The sequence below is a fragment of the Taudactylus pleione genome, unplaced genomic scaffold, assembly GCF_031769625.1.
Source record: "Taudactylus pleione unplaced genomic scaffold, aTauple2 ptg000314l, whole genome shotgun sequence".
In the NCBI taxonomy this organism is placed as follows: domain Eukaryota; kingdom Metazoa; phylum Chordata; class Amphibia; order Anura; family Myobatrachidae; genus Taudactylus; species Taudactylus pleione.
The window spans coordinates 4108879-4135287 of record NW_028284715.1 but is presented as its reverse complement, the minus strand read 5'-3'; the positions used below and the strand labels follow the sequence as shown (position 1 = coordinate 4135287).

The following is a 26409-nucleotide window of genomic DNA, read 5'->3' as shown; positions in this document are numbered from 1 at the left end:
CAGAGCCGCTCGTTAGCGGCAGTACACTCGTTCCGAGCGATGTTTGCACATCTGCGCATGCGTACGGTTTTTAGTACGCATGCGCGAACCAGTCAGTGCGGCCGAAAATCGTTTGTACGCTATATAGCGAGTGCCTGCTATTTTGAGTGACAGAATGAGGCGTATGTGGGTGGTAACAGGGGAAGGTGCTTGAAAATGGGGAGTGGAGAACCGAACGCAGGCGTGCTTAAAGGTCAAAACGGGCGTTTTATGGGTGTGTATATTTAAAACAGCAGCGTCAGTGACCACGTCACTTGGTTATTTTAGAGCCAGAACTGCTCGCAAATTTGTGGTAGCAAACACCAACCACAAGAATAGCGAGCAGTTCATACACTGGTCGATGTACTCGATTAATCTAATAAATAGCGGACATGACGTATGGTGCGAGCGGCCAGGGGGCGTTTTTAACAAATAAACGAGCGTATGTTTTGCTCGCTCGTTCAGACTTAGAGGTGTGAACAGACTGCAATGTGCGTACGGTTCATTTGAATAGCCACCCCTTGTTTTTAAACGAACGACCGCAAATAGCGAACGGCTCTGAATCAGGCCCATTGTTCATAGGGGTTTGCATATACTGTACCAGGGGTACTCAACGTCAGTCCCGATGTACCAGCAACAGGTCATATCTTGTGGATTTATTTAATCATGGGAAGTTAATCTATTTTGCTGGGTCAGTGTCATGGTCTGAGTGCTCGGTAGATCCGGCTCGGGACCCTTGAACTGAACGGAAGTGCAGATGAAACGAGGAGGCTTAATCTAACTCTTGTGCATGGGGTGTAACAGGAGTACAGGTACACTAGTGACAGTGTAGGAACCACAGACTTATGATATGCATGGATACTGAACTGGAGCTGGAGTGAACAGACCAAGTACACTGGGCGACCCCTTGTCTAGTGACCTGTGAAAGCCAGCAAGACCAGGGATACCCTCCAGAGACAAAGGTGAACTCTGGAACTCAGAACAATATAGTACTGGCAGATTGGAACTCAGACGAGGAATCTGAGTCTTATGTAGTCAGAGTACAACTTGCGGAAGCTGTAACCCTGGTACTGCTCTGATGGAAGACCTGGAGCTGGAACCAGTGAGGAACTCAGGTATTGAGAGTCAGCATAAGTAATATAGCTACAGAACACCTCATTGTACAGACCATATACCGCACACTGAACCCTAGCCCTGGAACCAGCACCCTTCTCTGAATCAGCCCCAGACAATAGCACACAGCCCTAGGAAACCAATTCAAGGTCAGCACAATAGTATAACCAAGTAACCTGAATAACAACCAAGTACAGGGTAAAACAGAATAGGTAACTTGCATGCTCTTTTCCAGCAGTATAATGGAATGAAGACCGCGACTGTACTCGCTGGCTCTGCACTGAGGAGTAGTAACTTGGTAAGCAGCATGGAAGCTGCCGCTCTGATAGGTGATGATACACAGCAGTAGATAGAAGGCAGTATCCTTGCTGGCTGAGATGAAGTGGTTGGAGCAGGTCTGTATGCAGCGTGGAAGCTGCCGCACTGATAGGTGATGATACACAGCAGCAGATAGAAGGCAGTATCCTTGCTGGCTGAGATGAAGTGGTTGGAGCAGGTCTGTATGCAACGTGGAAGCTGCCGCACTGATAGGTGATGATACACAGCAGCAAATAGAAGGCAGTATCCTTGCTGGCTGAGATGAAGTGGTTGGAGCAGGTCTGTATGCAGCGTGGAAGCTGCCGCACTGATAGGTGATGATACACAGCAGCAGATAGAAGGCAGTATCCTTGCTGGCTGAGATGAAGTGGTTGGAGCAGGTCTGTATGCAACGTGGAAGCTGCCGCACTGATAGGTGATGATACACAGCAGCAGATAGAAGGCAGTATCCTTGCTGGCTGAGATGAAGTGGTTGGAGCAGGTCTGTATGCAACGTGGAAGCTGCCGCACTGATAGGTGATGATACACAGCAGCAAATAGAAGGCAGTATCCTTGCTGGCTGAGATGAAGTGGTTGGAGCAGGTCTGTATGCAACGTGGAAGCTGCCGCACTGATAGGTGATGATACACAGCAGCAAATAGAAGGCAGTATCCTTGCTGGCTGAGATGAAGTGGTTAGAGCAGGTCTGTATGCAGCGTGGAAGCTGCCGCACTGATAGGTGATGATACACAGCAGCAAATAGAAGGCAGTATCCTTGCTGGCTGAGATGAAGTGGTTAGAGCAGGTCTGTATGCAGCGTGGAAGCTGCCGCACTGATAGGTGATGATACACAGCAGTAGATAGAAGGCAGTATCCTTGCTGGCTGAGATGAAGTGGTTGGAGCAGGTCTGTATGCAGCGTGGAAGCTACCGCACTGATAGGTGATGATACACAGCAGCAGATAGAAGGCAGTATCCTTGCTGGCTGAGATGAAGTGGTTGGAGCAGGTCTGTATGCAGCGTGGAAGGTGCCGCTCTGATAGGTGATGATACACAGCAGCAGATAGAAGGCAGTATCCTTGCTGGCTGAGATGAAGTGGTTGGAGCAGGTCTGTATGCAGCGTGGAAGCTGCCGCACTCATAGGTGATGATACACAGCAGCAAATAGAAGGCAGTATCCTTGCTGGCTGAGATGAAGTGGTTAGAGCAGGTCTGTATGCAGCGTGGAAGCTGCCGCACTGATAGGTGATGATACACAGCAGCAGATAGAAGGCAGTATCCTTGCTGACTGAGATGAAGTGGTTGGAGCAGGTCTGTATGCAGCGTGGAAGCTGCCACACTGATAGGTGATGATACACAGCAGCAAATAGAAGGCAGTATCCTTGCTGGCTGAGATGAAGTGGTTGGAGCAGGTCTGTATGCAGCGTGGAAGCTGCCGCACTGATAGGTGATGATACACAGCAGCAGATAGAAGGCAGTATCCTTGCTGGCTGAGATGAAGTGGTTGGAGCAGGTCTGTATGCAGCGTGGAAGCTGCCGCACTGATAGGTGATGATACACAGCAGCAAATAGAAGGCAGTATCCTTGCTGGCTGAGATGAAGTGGTTGGAGCAGGTCTGTATGCAGCGTGGAAGCTGCCGCACTGATAGGTGATGATACACAGCAGCAGATAGAAGGCAGTATCCTTGCTGGCTGAGATTAAGTGGTTAGAGCAGGTCTGTATGCAGCGTGGAAGCTGCCGCACTGATAGGTGATGATACACAGCAGTAGATAGAAGGCAGTATCCTTGCTGACTGAGATGAAGTGGTTGGAGCAGGTCTGTATGCAGCGTGGAAGCTACCGCACTGATAGGTGATGATACACAGCAGCAAATAGAAGGCAGTATCCTTGCTGGCTGAGATGAAGTGGTTAGAGCAGGTCTGTATGCAGCGTGGAAGCTGCCGCACTGATAGGTGATGATACACAGCAGTAGATAGAAGGCAGTATCCTTGCTGGCTGAGATGAAGTGGTTGGAGCAGGTCTGTATGCAGCGTGGAAGCTGCGGCGCTGACAGGTGACAATACACAGCGGCAGATGGTAAATAGTGAAAATCTATGCAGTAGCAGATAGTCACACAGAACATGATCACCTGTGTAAACTGGAGCCTAGAACTATCCTGAAAAGAAACATGTTGTTCAGCCAATGTGCTGACTCCAGGTGCAGGTTTAAATTTCAGACAGTCCATCCCCATTGGAGCAGAGGATCAGGTGAGCACTGTTGAGCTGCTCAGGTGCTTCAGGTAATTGCAATGGAAAGTTTCTGCATAGGCCTGGAGACAGCAATGAAGGAGTGTCTGAGCTTGTCAGAAATGCTAAGACTCAGATTTGTGACAGTCAGTAATTATCCCACCCGCTTCCACAGAAAGAAATCTTCAAATCATGACCTGTTGGGAAAACTTGTTGGTTGAGGATAAGAACCACTGGTATATACCATTCACTTTATTTCCTTGTGCGTTGATCACTCTCCTTGATTGGCTGTTTTACATTCCATGAATTGTGTCTGTCTCGGCTCTCCAAGAGACAATGGTTGCTTGCCAATGTTCTGAGCAAAATAAATTTGCACGTAGTGAATCTGAAATCCAGCCGAATTTCACAGTAGCCCAAACCAATTCTCCCATTTCTGAAAAAAATTCCTTATTTTGTGTCTGATGTTTAACAGTTTTAGGATAACTTTTAGGACAAAACAATAATTACAAATTTTAAAAATGTTGATGACCAACTCCACCTAGACTGACTCCAGATTGTGTGTTTGCCTTAAAATAAACCACATTACCGCTGATATATTAGTAATGCTGGGCATACACTCTACAATTATCTGTCAGATATCTGTCCAATCTGGCTGGTTGGAATGAAAATCTGGTAATGTATAGGAGCAAATGACAATCGACCATATGGTCTTAAACACTGGAAAATGGGCAAAAATGATTTGTCAAATTGGTTAAATTCATTTGATTTAACCAATTTGTCTGGATGACAATTTGTGTTTTTCAGTGTTTGTGAGCAAATGGTTGATTGTCATTGGCTCCCATACACTACCAGATTTTCATTCCAACCAGACAGATTGGACAGCTATCTGACAGATAATTGTATAGTGTATGCCCAGCATAAAGCACCAAGCACTCACCACTTTCTCAGTTTTCCTTTCATAGTGTCTCCAAGCTGAAATTATTTATTATATGGTATACGTTAGGCACCAAGCTCTGCTCTCGATGCCTGGAATGCTAATTTCTCCAACTACCAAAGGAATGTGACTTGCCTTTTAGATTATGAGTGTTGTGCATTACTTAGCAATAATGTGTACTGGATGATAGGGATTTCATCAGATCCATCTTAGACAGAATTGAACTCTTAAGTGGTCTTTCTGGCATTATCCCATCAAAGCAGATTATAAAACAACTCTTCTCTCGTCTTGTGTTTGAATTTGTTTGGGTAGATTTTTAGCTTAATAAATTGCTTGTACAGTTATGCATTGCTGACATCTCTAAGTATTGTAATCAAATTCTATCCAGAGAGAGAAAACAGCCTTTTTTTCTGATGGTAGCAAGTTACTAAATTGTGTTTAGTTTATCTATGTTTTAGGCATTGAAGTTCATAACCATTATAGATCTGCCCATGGTTCCCGTCTCCCCCTGTTCCTCCCATCTCACCCTGTTCTTTTCCCTGTTCCTCCCATCTCACCCTGTTCTTTACTCCATTCCTCCCATCTCACCCTGTTCTTTACCCCGTTTCCCCATCTCATCCTGTTATTTACCCCATTTCCCCATCTTACCTTCTTCTTTTCCCTGTTCCTCCCATCTCATCCTGTTCTTTTCCCTGTTCCTCCCATCTCACCCTGTTCTTTACTCCATTCCTCCCATCTCACCCTGTTCTTTACCCCGTTTCCCCATCTCATCCTGTTATTTACCCCGTTTCCCTATCTCACCTTCTTCTTTTCCCTGTTCCTCCCATCTCACCCTGTTCTTTTCCCTGTTCCTCCCATCTCACTCTGTTCTTTACCCCGTTTCCCCATCTCACCCTGTTCTTTACCCCGTTTCCCCATCTCATCCTGTTATTTACCCCGTTTCCCTCTCACCTTCTTCTTTTCCCTGTTCCTCCCATCTCACCCTGTTCTTTTCCCTGTTCCTCCCATCTCACCCTGTTCTTTACCCCGTTTCCCCATCTCATCCTGTTATTTACCCCGTTTCCCCCATCTCACACTGTTCTTTTCCCTGTTCCTCCCATCTCACCGTTCTTTACGCCATTCCTCCCATCTCACCGTTCTTTACCCCGTTTCCCCATCTCACCCTCTTCTTTTCCCTGTTCCTCCCATCTCCCTGTTCCTCGCATCTCACCCTGCTCTTTTCCCCGTTCCTCCCATCACACCCTCTTCCTCCCATCTCCCTCTGTTCTCCCGTCTCCCCGTTCTTGTCCTGTTCCTCCCATCGCACCCTCTTCTTTTCCCTGTTCCTCCCATCTCCCTCTGTTCTCCCGTCTCCCCGTTCTTTTCCTGTTCCTCCCATCTCACCGTTCTTTTCCCTGTTCCTCCCATCTCACCCTGTTCTTTTCCCTGTTCCTCCCATCTCACCCTGTTCTTTACCCCGTTTCCCCATCTCATCCTGTTATTTACCCCGTTTCCCCCATCTCACCCTCTTCTTTTCCCTGTTCCTCCCATCTCACCCTGTTCTTTTCCCTGTTCCTCCCCTCTCACGCTGTTCTTTACTCCATTCCTCCCATTTCACCCTGTTCTTTACCCCGTTTCCCCATCTCATCCTGTTATTTACTCCGTTTCCCCCATCTCACCCTCTTCTTTTCCCTGTTCCTCCCATCTCACCCTGCTCTTTTCCCCGTTCCTCCCATCTCACCCTCTTCTTTTCCCTGTTCCTCCCATCTCCCTCTGTTCTCCCATCTCCCCGTTCTTTTCCTGTTCCTCCCATCTCACCCTGTTCTTTTCCCTGTTCCTCCCATCTCACCGTTCTTTTCCCTGTTCCTCCCATCTCACCCTGTTCTTTTCCCTGTTCCTCCCATCTCACCTGTTCTTTTCCCTGTTCCTCCCATCTCACCCTGTTCTTTACCCCGTTTCCCCATCTCATCCTGTTATTTACTCCGTTTCCCCATCTCACCCTCTTCTTTTCCCTGTTCCTCCCATCTCACCCTGTTCTTTTCCCTGTTCCTCCCATCTCACCCTGTTCTTTACTCCATTCCTCCCATCTCACCCTGTTCTTTACCCCGTTTCCCCATCTCATCCTGTTATTTACTCCGTTTCCCCATCTCACCCTCTTCTTTTCCCTGTTCCTCCCATCTCACCCTGCTCTTTTCCCCATTCCTCCCATCTCACCCTCTTCTTTTCCCTGTTCCTCCCATCTCCCTCTGTTCTCCCGTCTCCCCGTTCTTTTCCTGTTCCTCCCATCTCACCCTGTTCTTTTCCCTGTTCCTCCCATCTCACCCTGTTCTTTTCCCCGATCCTCCAGTTTCCCCGTTCCTCCTATCACCCCATGTTTTTTCCCCTCCTCCTACTGTAGCACTCTGTTCCTACCTGTGTTCCTCCCGTCCAGGGCACTAACTTAGATGGGTGCGAGTGCTGCTGCCGTCCGGGGTGTAGGACCAAAGGGGCAGCACCATCTCTGCCCTATGATACCTGCATTTGACTTGCAGGATGCCTTGACCGGCAGCCTGTAGGGCAGCATGGACGCTCCTGGCACTGCTCCTCTCGCTGGTATCAGTGGATCAGCCCTCGCGATGTGACGTCAGGATGTCACATGTTTGGGAGGCGGGACCGGCACAGGGCGTATTTTAGCACTGTTACAGCACTGCTCCTAACTCCCCCTTTTCATCCCCAAACCCCACAACAGAATACATAGGCCTCACTTGGAAGCAATGAGTATACACACAGCCATGTTAAGAGTCACTCAGTCCCTTATCATTACTGAGAATCTGGAAAACATGCATGCAATTAATAATCAGTGACGGCACCAATCGACACCCCGAGTACTGGCCCTGAAAACATATATCACAACCATCCCAGTGTTGGTGGGACAGTCCTGATTTTGGTGGTGCCCCCATGGTGTGCGGTATAAAACATTGGGTAAAACATCCCCCAGTATACAACAGCAATGCCCTCTGTCCTACTTTGGAGACCTGTGATGTTGGAAGATATGGTCTAATTGATTTGGTTGTCATTTTTACTATATTAGACCATCTATTTTTTTTTTAAAAAGTTCTGGCTTCTATTTTAGACAGTTTATATCCTATTATGTAGAGACTTATGTAGCTATACCTTATGATTGCCCATACAGCATTGTGATGTTTACTGTTTGCTAATTTGTATTATGAATGCCTTGAATAAGTCAAATATTTCATCCCAAGTGTTTATATGCTATAATTAGTATTGTTTCTTCTGTGTGACTGAAGGGCCCCATACATCAGGAGTGTATCAGATGCCTGAGTCAGAGGATAATTAATCTCCAACATTTTGCTACGGGAATGAGGGAATCGGCACGTAGATGTATGATCGGCATTATTTGTACAGTTGTGATTACTAAACATTAGCTACATTTTACTCTCTTTGCAGCAATTCTTTTCTATGGTTCAGTATTTTATATATTTGTGTTAACATTTTCTCAAGATTGGCAATCTGTGGTTCCTCAGCTGTTGTGGGACTTCAAATGTAAACACACTATACAGCAGCCATACTGGGATTTGTGGTTCCCCGTCAGCTGGAGAGTGTATTATAGACTTTATATTATTATCTTCTCTATATTATAGACTTTATTGATTCGAAAAATGGGTGTTAGTTACTTATGTGTTAGCTTTTGCCCATACTTGCCTACTTTTGAAAAGTAGTTTCAGGGAGATCATTTACGGTAGTAGCAAGCGCTGCACTGCCGTCGAGGGACGTGGCCAGCACCGCTCAAAAGGCGTGTCTAGGTCCACCTATGGGCGTATCTATTGCCAATTGGGTGTGTTCTAGACCAAATTAAATGACAATGACTTTATGTAAACACTTGGCACGTGACACTGTAAGTCACCGAAATATTCTGTATTGCTGACATGGAGGCAAATTGGTGTCAGTACATTTCCATATGGAGGCAGGTGCATAAGGGGGCCTTGCAAAAGGAAATGTGGACAAAGTAAGAATATGCTCCTCCACAACCATTCTAATTAAAATGCTTCAACCTTCAATTTTGTAATATATAGATGATCACACAGCATTTCAGATGACATTTGTTGTGATCACTGGCACAAATGATCATGTAATAACACATCTTACTATACACTGACACCATAGCTTCCCCACTGACATTAATATCTCTGACCCTGCCACACTGACATTACTACTAGATCTGCCCCTACCACATTCACATTAACAGATCCCCCCATTCACATTAATAGATCCCCCACACATTAATAGAACACCCCCCACACACAGATTCACATTAATAGAACACCCCCCACACACAGATTCACATTAATAGAACACCCCACACACACAGATTCACATTAACTGAAACCCCCCACAGACACACACACAGATTCACATTAATAGAACCCCCCCCCCACAGACACACACACGGATTCACATTAATAGAACCCCCCCACAGACACACACACATTCACATTAATAGAACCCCCCCCACACACACGTCCACATTAATAGAACCCCCCCACAGACACACACAGATTCACATTAACTGAAACCCCCCACAGACACACACAGATTCACATTAATAGAACCCCCCCGCAGACACACACACAGATTCACATTAACTGAAACCCCCCACAGGCACGCACAGATTCACATTAATAGAACCCTCCCACAGACACACACACAGATTCACATTAATAGATCACCCACACACACATTAATAGAACCCACCCCCACACATTCACATTAATAGATCCCCCACACACACATTAATAGAACACCCCACACACACATTAATAGATCCCCCACACACACATTAATAGAACACCCCCCACACACAGATTCACATTAATAGAACCCCCCCCACAGACACACACACAGATTGACATTAGTAACCCCCCACACACACATTCACAGATTCACAATAACAGAACCCCCACACACACAGATTCACATTAATACACACAGATTCACATTAATAGACCCCCACACACAGATTCACATCCCCCCTCCCCCTCACACACAGATTCACATTAATACACACATATTCACATTAATAGACCCCCCCACAAACATACACACAGATTTGCATCCTCCCTCCCCCCCACATACACACATGGATTCACATTAATAGGGGATGTCTGGGTCACCCTTAGCTTTACCCACAGGGTTGGATAGGTTTATCGAGCATAGCGGGACAGGTTTTTGGGGGGAGGTTAGGGTTAGGCACCCTTAGGTGAGAGGGTTAGGGTTAGGCACCCCCCGGGAGGTTAGGGTTAGGCACTAGGGGGGAGGTTAGGGTAAGCACCACTAAGGGAGGGTTAGGGGGGGAGATCGGTAGGGCTAGGGTACTTACCTGCCCTGTCTGGATCTTCTCACTTCGGGGTGCCGGCGTTGGGATATGAACCTGCGGCTACTCAGGTTCTCATTAATAGAAACCCCCCCTCACAGTGAGCTCTGAAACACTCACATAGCTCCTCAGTCAGTTCAACGTCGGCTCCTCCTCCAGCTGTCCTCCATTATGGCTGGGAAGCCTGGGCTGGCCAGAGAATGCTGGGAGCATCAGTCTCTCACAGCAGTCAGTGTGTGGCCCATGTGACTGTCAGCTCTGTGCGGGGGGCGGACCTGGGAGGCATCTCCGGGCTCCATAGTGAACGAACTCCCTGCCCCTGCGTCTTCCTGTATTCAAGCCCATGCCCCATCGCGCATGCGCATTTAGGATTTTCTGCAGGGCAGTGGGGAAAGCGGGGGATTGCAAATACCTTCTGAGGTAGCGGGAGCAACCATCTTAATTTGGGAGGCTCTCACAGATATTGGGAAGGTAGGCAAGCATGGTTTTGCCTCCATACTGTATCTATAAACAATTTGGGGCAGGGCCGGACTGCCCATCTGGCACTATTGGCAAATGCCAGAATGGCCGATGGCCAGATAAGCCAGTCCGGTGTTAAATCCTGGCCAAGTAGCTCCACCTCCTGGCACTCTGGTCGGCTGGGATATTGAAATATGGGGGCGTGCTGCGAGGCCAGGGCCCCGTGACCCGCGGCACGCCTGTGAGATGTAACCACGTCACTTGTGGTGAGTCCACACCCCTTTTACGGGTGCACCCATGCAAGGGGACTGCCAGGACTGATCAGCAGCACCAGTCCGTCCCTGATTTGGGGTGATGCAGAGTGAGCACTATCCACAGTGCCAGAACAGCGGGCACTCGTAGATTTGCATGGCTCTGCAATTTATACCAGCCTGGATAGTCAAAACAGGTTCAGGATGGGTGTGTTTGAACGTAGGCCAAATAAAATAAGAAGTGCTTTGGAACGTATGTAGCTTGAGAAACAGAGACATTCTGTGCACCCGATAAAGTGTTTTGTTGCGGGTTTTTTTGGGGAGGATGTTTACACCTGTGAAATAAGGTATTGTTTCAGCTGTGTTACAGAGGATTTTGTAGTTTAAAGGTTGCCTACTAGTGAATGTATTTATTGCCCATAAAAGACATAGGAACTGATTCAGACCCGCTCGTGAGCGCAGAGCGCTCGCAAGCGGGTCGATGGCCGGGCAGTGCGCACACGAGCCCTGGAGCGAGTGAGAACTTCACTCGCTCGGGGCTCTCAGCAAAACGGGGCGGCTGTCAATGTTGATCAACAGCTCGCCCTGTTTTGTAGGCGGGTTGGGGGGGGTGGCTGCCCAAACGGAGGCATTCCCGGAGGAACGCCTGCCGTTTGGGGGTGGCCCTACTGACATTACACGTGATGTCAGTAGTGAACTTCCTGCTCTATTAGAGCAGGAAGTTCACTGGGGCTTGCGGTGGATGAGACCCTACCACAAGGGTCTCGTCGCAAGCCCGATGGTCGCCAACATCACCAGGCCGCCCGCTAAATCTGACTCTGAAAAGGTTTTCAGAGATTTCTTGTAAGAACCAGATGGCATTGGTTCTTAGAGCCTCTTCCTATGAGAAGAAGGTCCAAGTGGATGCCTCTCCCACCTCTGCACTGCGAGACCTATGGCCGGGCGCATGCATGAACTCAGGTCACACATGCGCAGATGGCTGGGTCTTGCAGTATCACTGCTCCTTTGGTAGCAGTGTTAGGGATTGTGGGGACGGGAAGCAATCGGGAAGCCGACTGCCTAAATACCGGCAGCCGGCTTCCCGACTGTTTTATTCCGGCATGGGTGAAATGCCGGGCGTCCAGATGTAGACGCCCGCATTTCCCCTACGATCGTGATGCCGGGCGCCACGAGCGGACAGCCGCGGGGGGGGAGGGTTAGGTTTAGGGCTCCCGGGGAGGGCTTAGGGTTAGGCACCTCCCCGGGAGGGTTAAGTTTAGGCTAGGGGGAGGGAGGGTTAGGGTTAGGCACCCCCGGGGGGAACTTAGGGTTAGGCATCCCCCTGGGGGACTTAGGTTTAGGCAGCGGGGAAGGGGGTGGTTAGAGTTAGGCACTTAGAGGGGGGATTAGGGTTAGGCACTTGAGGGGGAAGTTAGGGTTAGGCACCCCTAAGGAGGGTTAGGGTTAGGTTAGTGTATACTTACCTATCCACGATCGGGATTTCCAGCGCTGTCGGGCTTCCGCTGCTTCTAACTCTGCTCCTGTCGGGCTGCCGCTGACGGGAATCGAACCGCCAGCCATGCAGCCAGCGGTATATCATACCCATTCCGTGGGGATGCTGCTTTTCTGTCCCCGCAACAGAGTAATACTGAATTACTCTGGTAGTTAAATATCCACTTCCACAACTTGACTAAAAAATGCTACACACAGACATATCTGCAGGCAGCACAAATACTGGGAATGCCCACAGTGCTCACAGAGCTGGCACCACTGGTGATGCATGCCTGGCATAAACTGGGCACATATACTGCTATTGCTGACCAGGAACGCATCTCAAGCTCAGCATGTTGGTGTAAATTTTTGCATGCAACTTTTTGCAACACCCGACTCAGCATGTATATATTAAAAACAAATACAATGGAATTTTGGTGGCTTTCTCTGTGCTGTTCAGTATATGCTTCTTAAATTGAGAGCTGTATTGCTTGTATTTTTCAGGTCTATCAGACAAGCCAAAGACGATAAGTCTTGAATGTGAGACAGCGCATTGATCAAAATGTTCAGCAGCAGAAGGTGAGGTTATGGCTTCATTGTACAATCTCTTGCTGGAATATGGATCAAAAGTAGTACGAATAGAATTGTATGTGGTTATGGAAGAAGTTGTTTGATGCTAATAAATGCCATTGTTGTTGTTTAAATGAAAAATCTATATTGACCTTAAAGATGTTGGTATACTGATATTACATTTCAAAAGCAATATGTGTTTGGAGAGCTTTTCTAGAAGAATAAAGCCAGGATTCATGTCTGCAAGATGCTTCAGAGGCTGTTCAATTGTTAAGAGAGCTGGGTTTGTAGTTGTGCTGAGAGTCCACTGGGGGCACTGTTTTGTTGGAGTCTAGGGAGATTTATTAAGCTCTGCAAAGATAACAAGTGGTGGTGTTGGCCATAGCAACCAATCAGATTATTTATCAGTGGCGTAACTAGGGTATTTGGAGCCCAGGGCAAATTGAAAAATGGAGCCCCCCTACGTGCGTGCGCAGTAGGCGCGTGCATCGAATAATGAACACAGTCACAAGGGGCATGGTTACTGGAAAATGGGGCGTGTGTTTGGAGAGCTTTTCTAGAAGAATAAAGCCAGGATTCATGTCTGCAAGATGCTTCAGAGGCTGTTCAATTGTTAAGAGAGCTGGGTTTGTAGTTGTGCTGAGAGTCCACTGGGGGCACTGTTTTGTTGGAGTCTAGGGAGATTTATTAAGCTCTGCAAAGATAACAAGTGGTGGTGTTGGCCATAGCAACCAATCAGATTATTTATCAGTGGCGTAACTAGGGTATTTGGAGCCCAGGGCAAATTGAAAAATGGAGCCCCCCTACGTGCGTGCGCAGTAGGCGCGTGCATCGAATAATGAACACAGTCACAAGGGGCATGGTTACTGGAAAATGGGGCGTGTCAACATGACATGATACATACCCCTTTCTCGTCACTCTGGGAACATTTCTTTCCATTCCATATGCACTTTAATGCAGTGCCCCTCATACAGTCCCCCCTATGCAGTGCCCCCAGTAGTGGTCCACCTTATGCAGGCTCCCAGTAGTGCCCATTATACAATACACCCAGTATGCAATGCGCCCACCAGTAGTGGTCCCTCTTATGCAGGCCCGCAGTGGTGCCCCTTATACAGAACCCCTAGTAGTGGTCCCCCTTATGCAGCTCCCAGTAGTGCCATTTATACAATACCCCCAGTATGCAATGCCCCCAGTAGTGGTCCCTCTTATGCAGGCCCCAGTAGTGCCCCTTATACAGTACCCCCAGTAGTGGTCCCCCTAATGCAGCCATTAGTTCCCCTTATACAGTGCCCCCAGTAGTGATCTCCCTTATGCAGACCCCCAGTACTGCCCCTTCTACTGTGCACCCAGTAGTGATTCCCCCTGTACAGTGTTCCCTGTAGTGGTCCCCATTTATACAGGACACCAGTAGTGCCCCTTATACAGTGCCCCCAGGAGTGGTCCCCCTTATGCAGGCCCCCAGTAGTGATACCCCCTATGCAGTGCCCCTTATAAAGTGCCCTCTATAGTGGTCCTCCATATTCAGTGCCCCCAGTAGTGGTCCCCGCTATGCAGTGCCCATTGTGCCCCCAGTAGTAAGCCCCTATATAGTGCCCCCAGTAATGTCCCTTATGTAATCCCCCTATGCAGTGCCCCCCCTATGCAGTGTCCCCAGTAGTGATCCCCCCTATGCAGTGCCCCTTATACAGTGCCCCCAGTAATGGTCCCCCTTATGCAGACCCTCAGTAGTGATCCCCTATGCAGTGCCCCTTATACAGTGCCCCCTGTATTGTTTCTCCGTATGCAGGCCCCCCTTTTACAGTGCCCCCAGTAGTGGTCTCCCTTATGCAGGCCCACCTTATACAGTTCCCCCAGTAGTGGTCTCCCTTATGCAGGCCCCCCTTATACAGTGCCCCCAGTAGTGGTCTGTCTTATGCAGACCCCCTTTATACAGTGCCCCCAGTAGTGGTCTGTCTTATGCAGGCCCCCAGTAGTGATCCCCCCTATGCAGTGCCTCTTATACAGTACCCCCAGTAGTGGTCTCCCTTATACAGGCCTCCAGTAGTAATCCCACCTATACAGTACTCCTTATACAGTGCCCCCTGTAGTGGTCCTCCATATTCAGTGTCCCTAGTAGTAGTGCCCCTTGTGCCCCCAGTAGTAAGCCCCTTATATAGTGCCCCCAGTAGTAGTCCACCCTATGCAGTGCCCCCAGTAATGGTCCCCCCTATGCAGTGCCCCTTATATAGTGCCCCCAGTAGTAGTCCCGCCAGTAGTGGTCCCCCCCGATGCAGTGCCCCCAGTAGTAGTCCACCCTATGCAGTGCCCCCAGTAATGGTCCCCCCTATGCAGTGCCCCTTATATAGTGCCCCCAGTAGTAGTCCCGCCAGTAGTGGTCCCCCCTATGCAGTGTCCCCAGTAGTAGTCCCACCCTATGCAGTCGCCCCAGTAGTAGTCCCACCCTATGCAGTCGCCCCATTAGTAGTCCCCCTCTGCAGTGCCCCCAGTAGTAGTCCCCCCTATGCAGTGCCCCCAGTAGTGCAGACAAAGACACAGATGTAAAAAAAAAACAATACACTTACCTAAATCCCCGCTCCGGCTCCTGCTCCCGCCGTCGTCCGCTCCTCCCTCCTCTCGGGCCGGCCCGCTCTGCATTATGGGAGAGACGTCATGACGTCTCTCCCATCCATCACTCACTGCGGGAGCCAGAAGTTGGAGCTCATGAGTGAGCTCCAGTCCGGTGCAGCAATTAATGAGACTCTCATTGGCTGCTAATTAAAACAAACACACAACCGCCGGCACCTGTGTGTTTGTTGCTGTGTAGTGCTGACCAAACTTCTTCCGGTCAGCACTACACTGACCACAGTGTCCTGGAGCATGGCCGGCAGCGCACAAGGCACAAGCACTGCTTGACCCCCCCCCTAGTTACGCCACTGTTATTTATCTAGTACATTCTATAAAATGATAGCTAGGCTCTGATTGGTTGCTATGAGAAATACATCCACTTGTCTTTAGAACGTTTGACAAATCTACCTGATAGATGATATTTATGTTTATCCATGTGAGTAAGGGCTCTGCTCGGGATGGCTGTGATCAATGACTTTTATAGCACACAGGATGTTGGTACCTTATTAATAGGTATATGCAGAATAACATGTTATATGTGTAAAAAATGTTTTGCTATCATGCAATCATGAGCATTACTTGAAAAGTATCTTTATTCCCATGCAGAAGAGATTATTATTGTAAGAGAGTGTTATTTCAAAGTTATTGCTTTGTAATGTCTTTCAAACATTCTACCATGGAATTGGTATGAAATACCAGCAGTTGGGGATGCCTTCTGTCAAAATGCTGATAGCGGTATCCCGATGCTCGGTATCCCGACCGGGTTCGGGTAAGTATGTTAAACTTTCCCCCTTCTCCCCCAAACCCTAGCCCTCCTTTCTTGCAACCTAAGTCTCCCCACCCCGCTCCCTAACCCTCCCCGTTAGTGCCTAAACCTAATCCTCCCCCCCTTGGTGCCTAAACCTGATCCTTCCCCCTTAGTACCTAACCCTAAACCCCCCCCAGTGGTGCCTATGCCTATACCCCCGTGGTGCCTAAACCTAACCATCCCCCCTCCCCCCACAGCTAACAGCTAAAGCGCCCCGCTATACCTACGATCGGGACGGCAGCTGTCAGGATTCCAGCGTCAGTATCTAAACTGGCATCTGTATTTCGACGCCTATGTTTGGTCCCAGGTCGGGATTTCAACAACGGGATTTCAACCGACGGAATCCCTTCTGCCTGCAAACTGACTGTATCCCTCTACCACTTATATTCATTGTGTTGTCACAGGGTTATATTGTTTTATTCCAGATTGTTAATGTTTTTTTTTTCATGTATGAAGGAAGCTTCACATACGTTTCTCTACCATGCATACCTACTCTCCCGAAGGTGTGGGAAACTCCAGATTTTTCGGTTAGTCCCCCACACCCCAGAAGAGTGAGGGATCTCCCGCATCCTGCATACTTCCTAGTGAAGTGAGCAGAATGGGAGATAATGCTGGGAATCACAGCTCCATTTGGAGGGAGAGAAGCTAAAATTATGCAAATTGCATAATTTTAGAACCATCCCCTTCCCGCAGAGCCGCGATTTGCATTTTGCTACCGCAGGGGCGGGACCTCACACCATAAAGATCCTCCCCTCGCCCCCAAGTGGTCATTTGAATCTTTTCTCTGAGCTTCTCCCAGATATGCCAAGAAGTAAGCTTCTCTGTGCTAATAATGCTCCTAAACTCCATTCCATAAATTAAAAACAACAGGAAATGAAAATGATAATCCTCAAGAATCATAAATCAATTTGCTTTAATCTCTTAAACTTGCTGTCTCTATCAATTTTGCTTTAATTAGTCTGACTTTTTAATTTATGCTCGAACAGAGGGAAGTTCTGCTATATATTTACACCACGTGCCACTGGCACGGAATAGTCACTGTAAATGCCAGGTACTGGCATTTTGTAAACAACGGTTTTTATATCATCGTCAACAACTTCACTGTAAAATGTGAATTAACAGCTTGTTCTATTAAGAGATCTTAGAGGCTTTTATTGTATCTCTGTCAATGTGATTAGTTGGAAAGAGCTTGCTAAGATACAAGTTGCGATCTTAAAAATGTCGCCGTTTCCAATTTCAGGGGACTTACTTGTTCTTCTAAATTGTAAAGAGTTAAGTGTCTAGGTGCTCCAAGGGAGTATCCAATGAGAGAGTGCTTCTTGCTGACATGTATTTAATTGGTTTCAAACCCTACTTTCCACGGTTCAGCTTTATGCTGCCTAGTGTCTGCTAAGTGTACTTGTGGGGCAGCTGTAGAGTACTTGAGGTGGTTTGAAATAAATATCATGGATATTTTTCCTGTCAAATTAAATACTTCTATTCTACAGCGGAGAAGAAAATTGGAAGAGGAAAGATAGTAGCATAAGTACATACATGATGAACGTAAGGTCAGGTTTGCTAACAGGAAGTACCTAACTGAATTTAGCAGTTTATTTAATGTAATAAAAGAAAAGAAAATACAATGTTGATTATTTTTAGAGCAACTCTATAGACAGCAATAGCAACGCTGCCTCTTGCGGCAAAGTGGACTCTGACATAGGCTTAATTCAATGATGATGATACCAGTAAAAATGCCATTACTGTAAGTAAGAATGAATTTGGAACTGGACACAGAAAACAGAATAGATTACCTTTACATTAAAATCTCACATTTCATCAGGCTTCCTATTCTTCATATCTGCCATATGAGGGATGCAAAGGGGATTTATAAGATGGAGAGGTTGGTGCGACTTTTTCACGCCATTCGCGTTTCAAGTGCGCAAAGCAAGGTGTTTGAGGCCATACCACCGCTCTTATTAATTTGTCATCTTTCACCAGAGAGGACCAGAATATCTATCAATGACATTGGCCGGCAATAGCTATCACCGGCAGGCCCGCCAAGAGCCGCGGCGGGCCCTGGTAACAGGGGGCGTGGCCTAATCGTGGGAGGCGTGGTCACGCCCCCTTAGAAAAAAAAAAAGATTTTAAGCGCCGCCGGCGAGGGGAGCGCTCTGTGCCCCCTCAGCCCGGCACACAGCCAGGGGGGGCGCGATCAGTGTGCTCGCTCCCCCCCACAGGCATAGGGGACTGTTGTGGCTGCTGCTCAGCAGCCACGAGCAGTTTCCACTGCAACTCAGCACACGCTGTGTTCTGGGCTGCTGTGGGGGAGTTGGGGGGGGGGGGCGGCATCAGACCCGGGCCCCCGCCGGACCCCTCAGGAAGCCCGGGACCGGGTAATTTGTACCCGCCCCCCCACCATCGGCGCCCCTGATCACCAGCAGGGAGGGTCTGACAGACAGACTTATTCTACCTTTAATAAATATTTCTGTATTACTGCCTTGCTATAAATCATAATCTGATATGGAAAAGTTTGTCCTATTGCCAGTACAAATGACTATCATAAAAATATAAAAACAGTATATGGTTATACAGGGGCGTATCTATAATAGGTGCAGGGTGTGTGGTGCACACAGGCCCCTGGGTCCGCACACCCTGCACTCATATTATTTAAAACTTACCTCTCCGAGGTCCCGCGCAGGGTCTCAGCGCTGTACAAAAAGCTGGAAAAATGGCTGCCGCAGCCATTTTTCTGGCATTTTGCGCATGCGCAGTAGACTCCGGGCACACTCTAGTGACCAGAGTCTACTAATGCTCCGGTTGCCGGCCAGCCGCGTCAGTTAGCTGCCAGCCGTCAGGAAAAGAGAAGGGGGCCCCGGACGGGGAATGCACAAGGGCCCCCTCCTCTCTAAGGACGCTCCGGTTATATAGCTTTAGGATCTGATTCATAGGTGCACGCTATTACAGCCGTGACTGTGCCTTTTGCTGCAGCGCATACGTGTCTACTCTCCCAGAACCTTGTGGGAGGCTCCCGATTTTTCGGGTAGCCCCCTGCACCCCTGGAAGAGTAGGCACTTCTGCCACAACCTGCCCACTTCCTAGTGAAGTGGGCAAGAATGGGAAGACTCTTACCGGCAATCCTTGATCTGTGTGCGTAAGGGGGCGGGGCCTAATTAAGCAAGTCTATGACACTCATGTCATTTGGCCCCACCCCCTATTTAAATATTGCAATTTGCAGGATTCCCCACAAGGGAGCATACCTAATAATGCAAATAATTCAGCCCCACGCCCATCACTGCCCACTTGAAAGTCTTCTCCAGCCCTCTCCCAGAGAGGCAAAAACAAATGTCGGTAAGTATGCTGTGTCTTAATGCTAATGCAGTAGCCGATGGGATTCGTACAGAGACGCCCACCGTCTGAGGCGCTAATACGCCGCTGTGCGTATTAAGACCCACCATCGACCACATGTTGGTGGCAACATTGAAAATTGCACCAGCCCTATGGAGGTTCAGAATCTCCATCTGAACATGGGCGCCAAAATCAGTACAACTGCGACAGAAGCCACAGTCGCTGACCACGACACGTCTGCGTCTGGCTAGCCACCCCCCCATGTTAGCACTCAGAAACGCCCACTGAAAATGCCACTCTCCGCTTCCAAATTCGCTCTGCGGCTTCCCCATAGGAACGCATGCGCAGTGTGTGAATCGGACGCATGCACAGTCTGAAAACATTGTCCGCTTGCGTCCTTCATCGGCACTGCGTCCGCCTCTAAACCAGGCCCATAGTCTTCCTCTTTGGATACTATCAATGGTGCAATATGCCCTTTTACCAATGCGGGAACTGATGTCTAAAAATTGTCTTCATATTCTGACATCTTGATCAAATCATTGATTGATCCAACAGGAGTGTAGACTGGTGGCCTGCGATACGTGGCGGAAGACGTTATTTGTTAATAGGCGGACATGTGAAAACTGCTTTATTCTCCATAGAAATGTATCGGTGTGTGTCATATCTCACTTTGATAAATGGCAGTCTCCTGAAGTTCAGCAGACTTGACTTGCTTATTTCTTAAAAGAGATCAAGATACACTGCCATGCTTCCAGATAGACTGTAGTAAACAGATTAATCACAGTAACGGATCTCGGGCGTTCTGGTTTCTCTGACTTATAAGCAATAGCGCACGGCAAATTGAAGTTTGAAAAGAGCGTTTACTGTAAAACCTGCAGCCATCTAGTTTTCTTTAAAAAGAATGATATCTGATAGCGCATGTCTAATAACTAAATGTGACAAGGTGCAGGGTCTCTGTATAAGTAGTAAGCCACAATGGTGATTTCTGATTTTTTCATTTTTTTTAAACTGGCATCGGATTGCTTTCATTGGATTAGTCCCCTGAAACCTACCCCAAGTGATATGGAAAAAAGAAATTAAAAAAAACGACTTTATGTTAGGGATTAAAATAGGGATGATTGGGGCCGTAGCCCAGAGCTGATTTGCTGTTTTACATTGCAATACTGTAACTTAACTGTTTATATCCGTGTGTCCAGGGGTGGATTGGGAACTAAAAGTGTCCCTATTAAAACATTCTGAAAGTAGAAAGCAGAACTACAGTATTATGGTTCCCAACAATAGCAAACCGCTTGTGATTGGCTGACTGCAAAAACACTGCTGATTGGTGTGTTTTTTTCATTAATCTTACATATATAATGTTTTTGTGGTCACATTTTTAGCATTTAATCTGTCTTTGCTTTTTTTGGTTCTGTGGTATTAGAGTGTTCTTTTAAAATTGTATGAATTGCTAATAATGTGGATTTTAGGAGTACAATATATGGCTAAAAACACCAGCGTTACGTGTATGTAATAATTACCTGGCATAAACCGGGTGAATATGCTACTGGTGCCAACCTGGATGCATATTGTGATGCTTATGCCTCAGCATTAAGGTAAAACTATGCTATTGTTACATGTATAGCCAAAACAGCGACAGGGGCGTAATTGGGTATTTGAAGACCCCAGAGCAAAATTTTGTAAGGGCCCCTATGCACCATCCAATGGTGAAAAATGTATATACTACATGTAACTTTGAGAAGGAAGATGGGCCCCCTCAGCTCTGGGCCCCATAACAGCTGCACCCCTTGCACCTATGTAGTTACGCCCATGAGTACCACCACTAGGCCTTTTCCTGGCCCCTCCCACTTCTTAGTCTATGCTCTTACAAATATAAAGAATATTAGAACAACGTAATACAAGTACACATCATTCTCTGTATTAAAATACATACAACAGAGCACTTCCTGCAGGGAATTCATATATGTGCCATAGTCAAAGATTTGGTATTGTGTTGGTTCTGTTATCCTGTGTACACACCTATAGATATACAGTATCTGTCCAATCCGTGTGGCGGGGCGGAAAATCTGGTAATTTATGGGAGCAAATAACAATAGAAATTTGCTCCCAGATGCTGGAAAATGGACCAGACAGGAGTGCATGAGCTGAGTGTCGCCAGCGGTGACTGCTGTGCCTGTGTCCGTCCTGGCCTGCGCTGACTGCTTCTCTCCATCCTGGCCTGCTCTGACCCCTGTTGTCCATCCCAGTCTACACTGATCCTCCTGTAAGTCCCAGATGTCTACTGTCAGCTATCTTCGGCTGCATAGAGCTCTCCGATAATAGGGTCTATGCGTTGCCAGGTATTGAGGAGTGGCTCTGGAGGGATAGTGGTGTGACCATGAGGGGAGGGGGGTTTTGTTGTACTTTCTAGCACCATTGTTTTATGTGAAATATAGTCTGTTATTAATGGAGGGTGGAGCAGGGGAGCTGTGCAGAGTAGTGAGGGGGCCTCCATTTTACTGTATCCATTCAACTGTGACCATTTTGTGGACTAGTATAGGGTGTATAACAGTTGCACACAGAGCTGCACTGCTCACTCACGTAATGTTTTTGGGGGGACGGTGGACTGGCTCCTACGCTTACATCCTGGCTCCTAGATTTTAGAAAAATTTGTCAAGTCCTGCAGTAATGCCCCATATACATTATGACACACACAATAATGCCCCTTATAACACATTATGCCACTCGCAGCAATACCTGGTGTCTGTCAGCAGATCATGAGGTTTCCGAAGATGGCGTCCAGTTCATCCAGTCAGCTTCTCACCTGCCCCTGCTGCGCTTTTCATCCCTGGGTCGACCGCGTCATGACGTCACTGCAGCCGCACATGACCCTCCAGTGACTGCACCAGGTCCTCAGCACGGTGGCACTGGGCAGTCCTGCAGGCAGCTCACAGGAGCTGTCAAAATGCCGTCAAACCATTCCTTCCAGATTACTCCCGGGGCCCCTCGCGCATCTCATACCTGGCCGTGTAATGTCACTACGTAACAACGTGGCCACACATAGCAGTAACTGAGTCAGGGCTGCCAGGCTGCCCTATACGTTGCCAGCTCACAGGAGCTGTCTGAATAGCGTCCACTTGCCTGCCCAGATTCCCAATGCCCCCATCGCCATGGGACTTGGCCGCCGGCTGCGAGATTGCATCATGATGCAGCCGCGCATTTCAGTAGTGAAAAACCCTTGCTGAGCATGGCATCTGTTCTTTGTACAACTACATAGTAATTGCAGGTGGCATTCAGAACAGCCATGAAGGCTCCATATGCTCCAACCAATTATTCTGCTACAATTCTTTTACTGGTCTCCGGAGCCAACTTGCACCATTGATACAGCCAGGGTCCCACCTGAAGCTCCTCCCGCTTGAGGGCTTTATGCCATTGAAGGCTTGCATATGATGGAGAGATGATCTCAGGTCAGACAAATGGACCTTTGCAGCCCCCCCTAAAGGCTCATTTGCTGTAGTGCATAAAGCTACAGTCTGTGGAGGAAAGATCTACTCCATGTCTCAAAAGGAGACTCATATTACCGGCTATTCAGATATAAACCCAGCCGTGACCAGTGGAAAGAATACCCTTATAATGCCAGCAGGGGAGATTCCTGTGACATGGTAGCACTTGGCCATACCCTTTATAGATTTGACATGAAAAGAGACTCCACTGTGACCACCATCCAGTACAACCCCGCTACCAAGAAGTGGTCAGAATACAGAACATCTTTCCCAGGAAGCCAGGTTCCCTTCATCTGCGCTGCCCTGGATGATACCATTGTCTGCAAAAATAGGGAGACAACTGCACGGTTCTCATGGGTCAGTTTGAGAACCATCTCTATAACATACTGAAGACTTGTCCAATACTGTGCGTCCTTTTATACCTTAATATTTGCAATAAAATCAGCAGAAAAATATACATTATCTGTTATCAAATTTTTTATAGAAAATTATTAAGTTGTTATTTGTTTTACTTTTGAAACATAATCCTATTTGTTCAGCTTTCTGGGTTTATTGCAACATTTAAACAATAATGTGTCACCTCTGTCAGCAGCTGTGTCATATTGTACAGTAAATGGGGCAGCGGCTTGGGTACGATCAGGGCTGGCGCTATAATTAGGCAGCTGCATAAGAACGTCCTCCTAGCAAAGAAGATGAAAATTTCTAAAAGTGACATCCTTTATTTACAATGGCATTGGTGGCGGCTGTGGGCTTATCATCCGCGTCTGCCATATTGCCAACCAGTTGTGCAGCTTGCGGGGGGGGTGCAGGGGGAGCTCCCCCTTTTTAAACTCTTTTACAAATTGTGCCTACTTTAAAGTCACTGACCCCGAAATGATTGGTTATCTTCTCCCTGACTTAGCCCGGCGCTATTGGCCAGGCAAAACATGTTGAGCACGCACCTTACGCGAAACCCGGAAGCTGCGTCCATCATATAATTCTCCCAAACTACAGAGGGACACTTGCAGCCTGAACCACCAGCAAGAGCTCTGCCGGTGGTAACTGCAATTGTAAGGTAGGCGCTGCAGCAATTCACCAGCACTGCTGCTCCGGGGCTCACTGGCTGGGAGCGCCTGCCCGGGAACGCACTGCTCCCACCTATCCATACAAACTACCAACAGTGCACCTCACCTGGCGGCATAGGATACAATATCTAAACAGACAGGGAAGCGCCTGTAAGGTCTCACGGCGCCTTTGCTGCTGGAGTCTCTACACTAATTGGCCAAGGTAGACGGTTCGCACACCACTGCACTCATCTGTGGAGTTGAAAGAGAATACTCGTCAGGATATGTTGTAATTATATGCACATGAACTGTGCATCTTTTATATAAACACATTGGCATGGACAATATTTTTGCACATCTTCATTAATTACAGCGTTTTTTACTTTAAAACTATACTTTTATCTATTTCTGAATATTGTGTTTTAACTTTATAGTTGTATATGAATTTGTGTTTTTTTTTATATATTTAATTTAACATTAAATACTGCATCCGTTTTACATTGCATGATTTTAAAGCTTTACTTTCCTTTAAATTTAGTTTACCCAGTTTTTAGCTTCTATTAATACATAGACCACATAGAGGTATGTAATTTGCATCCGTCCGTATAGATACGTAATTTTCACAGCTATGATGATTTGTGCCCTGCAGATCAACCTTTGATGATCTGTCCCTGGTCCTGCTGTTCAATGTCGGGGACTGCTCCATCCAAGTGGCTTTTACACTGTGCTGCGTGCAGCAAGCCCTTCTTTATATACCGGCATATATTATATATATATATATATATATATAATATATATATATATATATTTGTATTTGATACATTGATTAGTACACTCACCAGTTAGCACTGTGTTACATTTCTAATATATTATTCATAGGTCTCCAGGAGACCATTGGGAGGCTGTGACACTCCTCCCCACAGCTGCTTGGTAAAACTTACAAATAACACTGTATTACAGCAGCAATGGTTAAAGTCTAAGACCATTCTATTTCCAAGGGTTCAGCATAGAGGCAGCACCTATGCAGTACTACAGTGATAGGGGACAGAGTGAAGAGTGATAAGGTACCAGCCAATCAGCTCCTAACAGCCATCTCACAGGCTGTGTTTGAAAAATGATAGTTGGGAGCTGGTTGGCTGGCACCTTATCACTTTTCACTCTGTCTCCTAACACTGCTTAGTAAATAGACCCCTCAGTCTGTTTGTGCCTAGGGTGTTGCCATCCACAGGCAATCAGAAGGGGTGTGATGTGGGAAATACTGTTTTATGTTGGTTGGGGTAGGGGGAACACAACTACAGCACACACACTGGGGAAAGCAGGGGCAGTAGATTGAAGCAGAGTTCGCTGATGAATCAGGCCCTATATAGAATTTAGGGGTCTATATATCAAGCAGTGATAAGTGTGGAGAAGTGTACCAGTGGAGAAGTTGCCCATAGCAACCAATCAGCTTTGAAGTAGCATTGATCAAGTACAGTCTATAAAATAATAGGTACTGTAGTAGCTGATTGGTTGCTATGGGCAACTTCTCCACTGATCGACTTCTCCACGCTTTTCACTTCTTGGTAAGTAAACCCCATAGTGTTCATTCTAGCTTCTTGCTAGGGCGGGTGTAATACCCTGGTAGGGATAATTCACAGTGTGTATACAATTCACTAACCTCTTGATTCTTCAGCCAAGTTGTTTCCACTTCAGGTTCACTAATGATGGCGGAGCTATGGAAGTACAGGACCAGTCTTTGGTGTGGCGTGCAAGGCCTCCGTAAGGTCGTTTTATTTGCAAGAAATTAATTTGAGTAAAGGAACACTGCCCGCAGGACAGGGGCACCACAATGACAAACAATATAAACACTGGATATGCCGCTCATCAATAATTGGCAATAATCACTTTTGTATCAATATACTGTACTGTACTCAATCTATGAATCACTTTTACATTCACCATGGATCACGTAATAAGTAACATGAGTGACTTTCCAATATTATACGCAATAGTATAAATCACTTTCAGACATTACATTTAAGAAATAAATTACTTTTCCGATACATATTGACAATTTCACTATTCATTTAGTAAGTATCCTGTAATATAGCACTATGGGGCCAATTTATCAAAGGGAATTTGAGATAAATTCCCCAAAGACTCCTGTTTTCGGGGGTTTACCTCAAATACTAATTATCCCCCGGATGTATGAAGGAGGGACCGCAGCAGGTATAGATCCCTCCATTGCCGCCGGCAGCCGCCTCCCCCATAGGTTTCTATGGGGGAGGTGATGCTGCCAAATGTACCAATATCGGGAATGTGAAGCATATCAATATACTGTACTGTACTCAATCTATGAATCACTTTTATATGCACCATGGACTGCGCATGCACAGGAGCCTCCGGCCACATCGCATCGGAGCCCGTCACCCTGCGTGTGCCGGATCATCCATTCGGCCGCTATGATTGCATTTTGCAATGCGATA

At 47.2% G+C, this 26409-nt stretch overlaps 1 protein-coding gene across 2 annotated transcripts in view; it reads left to right on the top strand.

Moving 5' to 3' along the window:
• Positions 1-26409, top strand: part of OXR1 (oxidation resistance 1) — a 610641-nt gene that overhangs the window by 100426 nt on the left and 483806 nt on the right. For both annotated transcript variants that reach the window (XM_088442635.1, XM_088442636.1), the window contains exon 2: positions 12621-12695. In XM_088442635.1, coding sequence (XP_088298761.1) covers positions 12679-12695 — 17 coding nt within the window. In that variant the 5' untranslated portion in view covers positions 12621-12678. The remainder of the gene's footprint in view (positions 1-12620; positions 12696-26409) is intronic.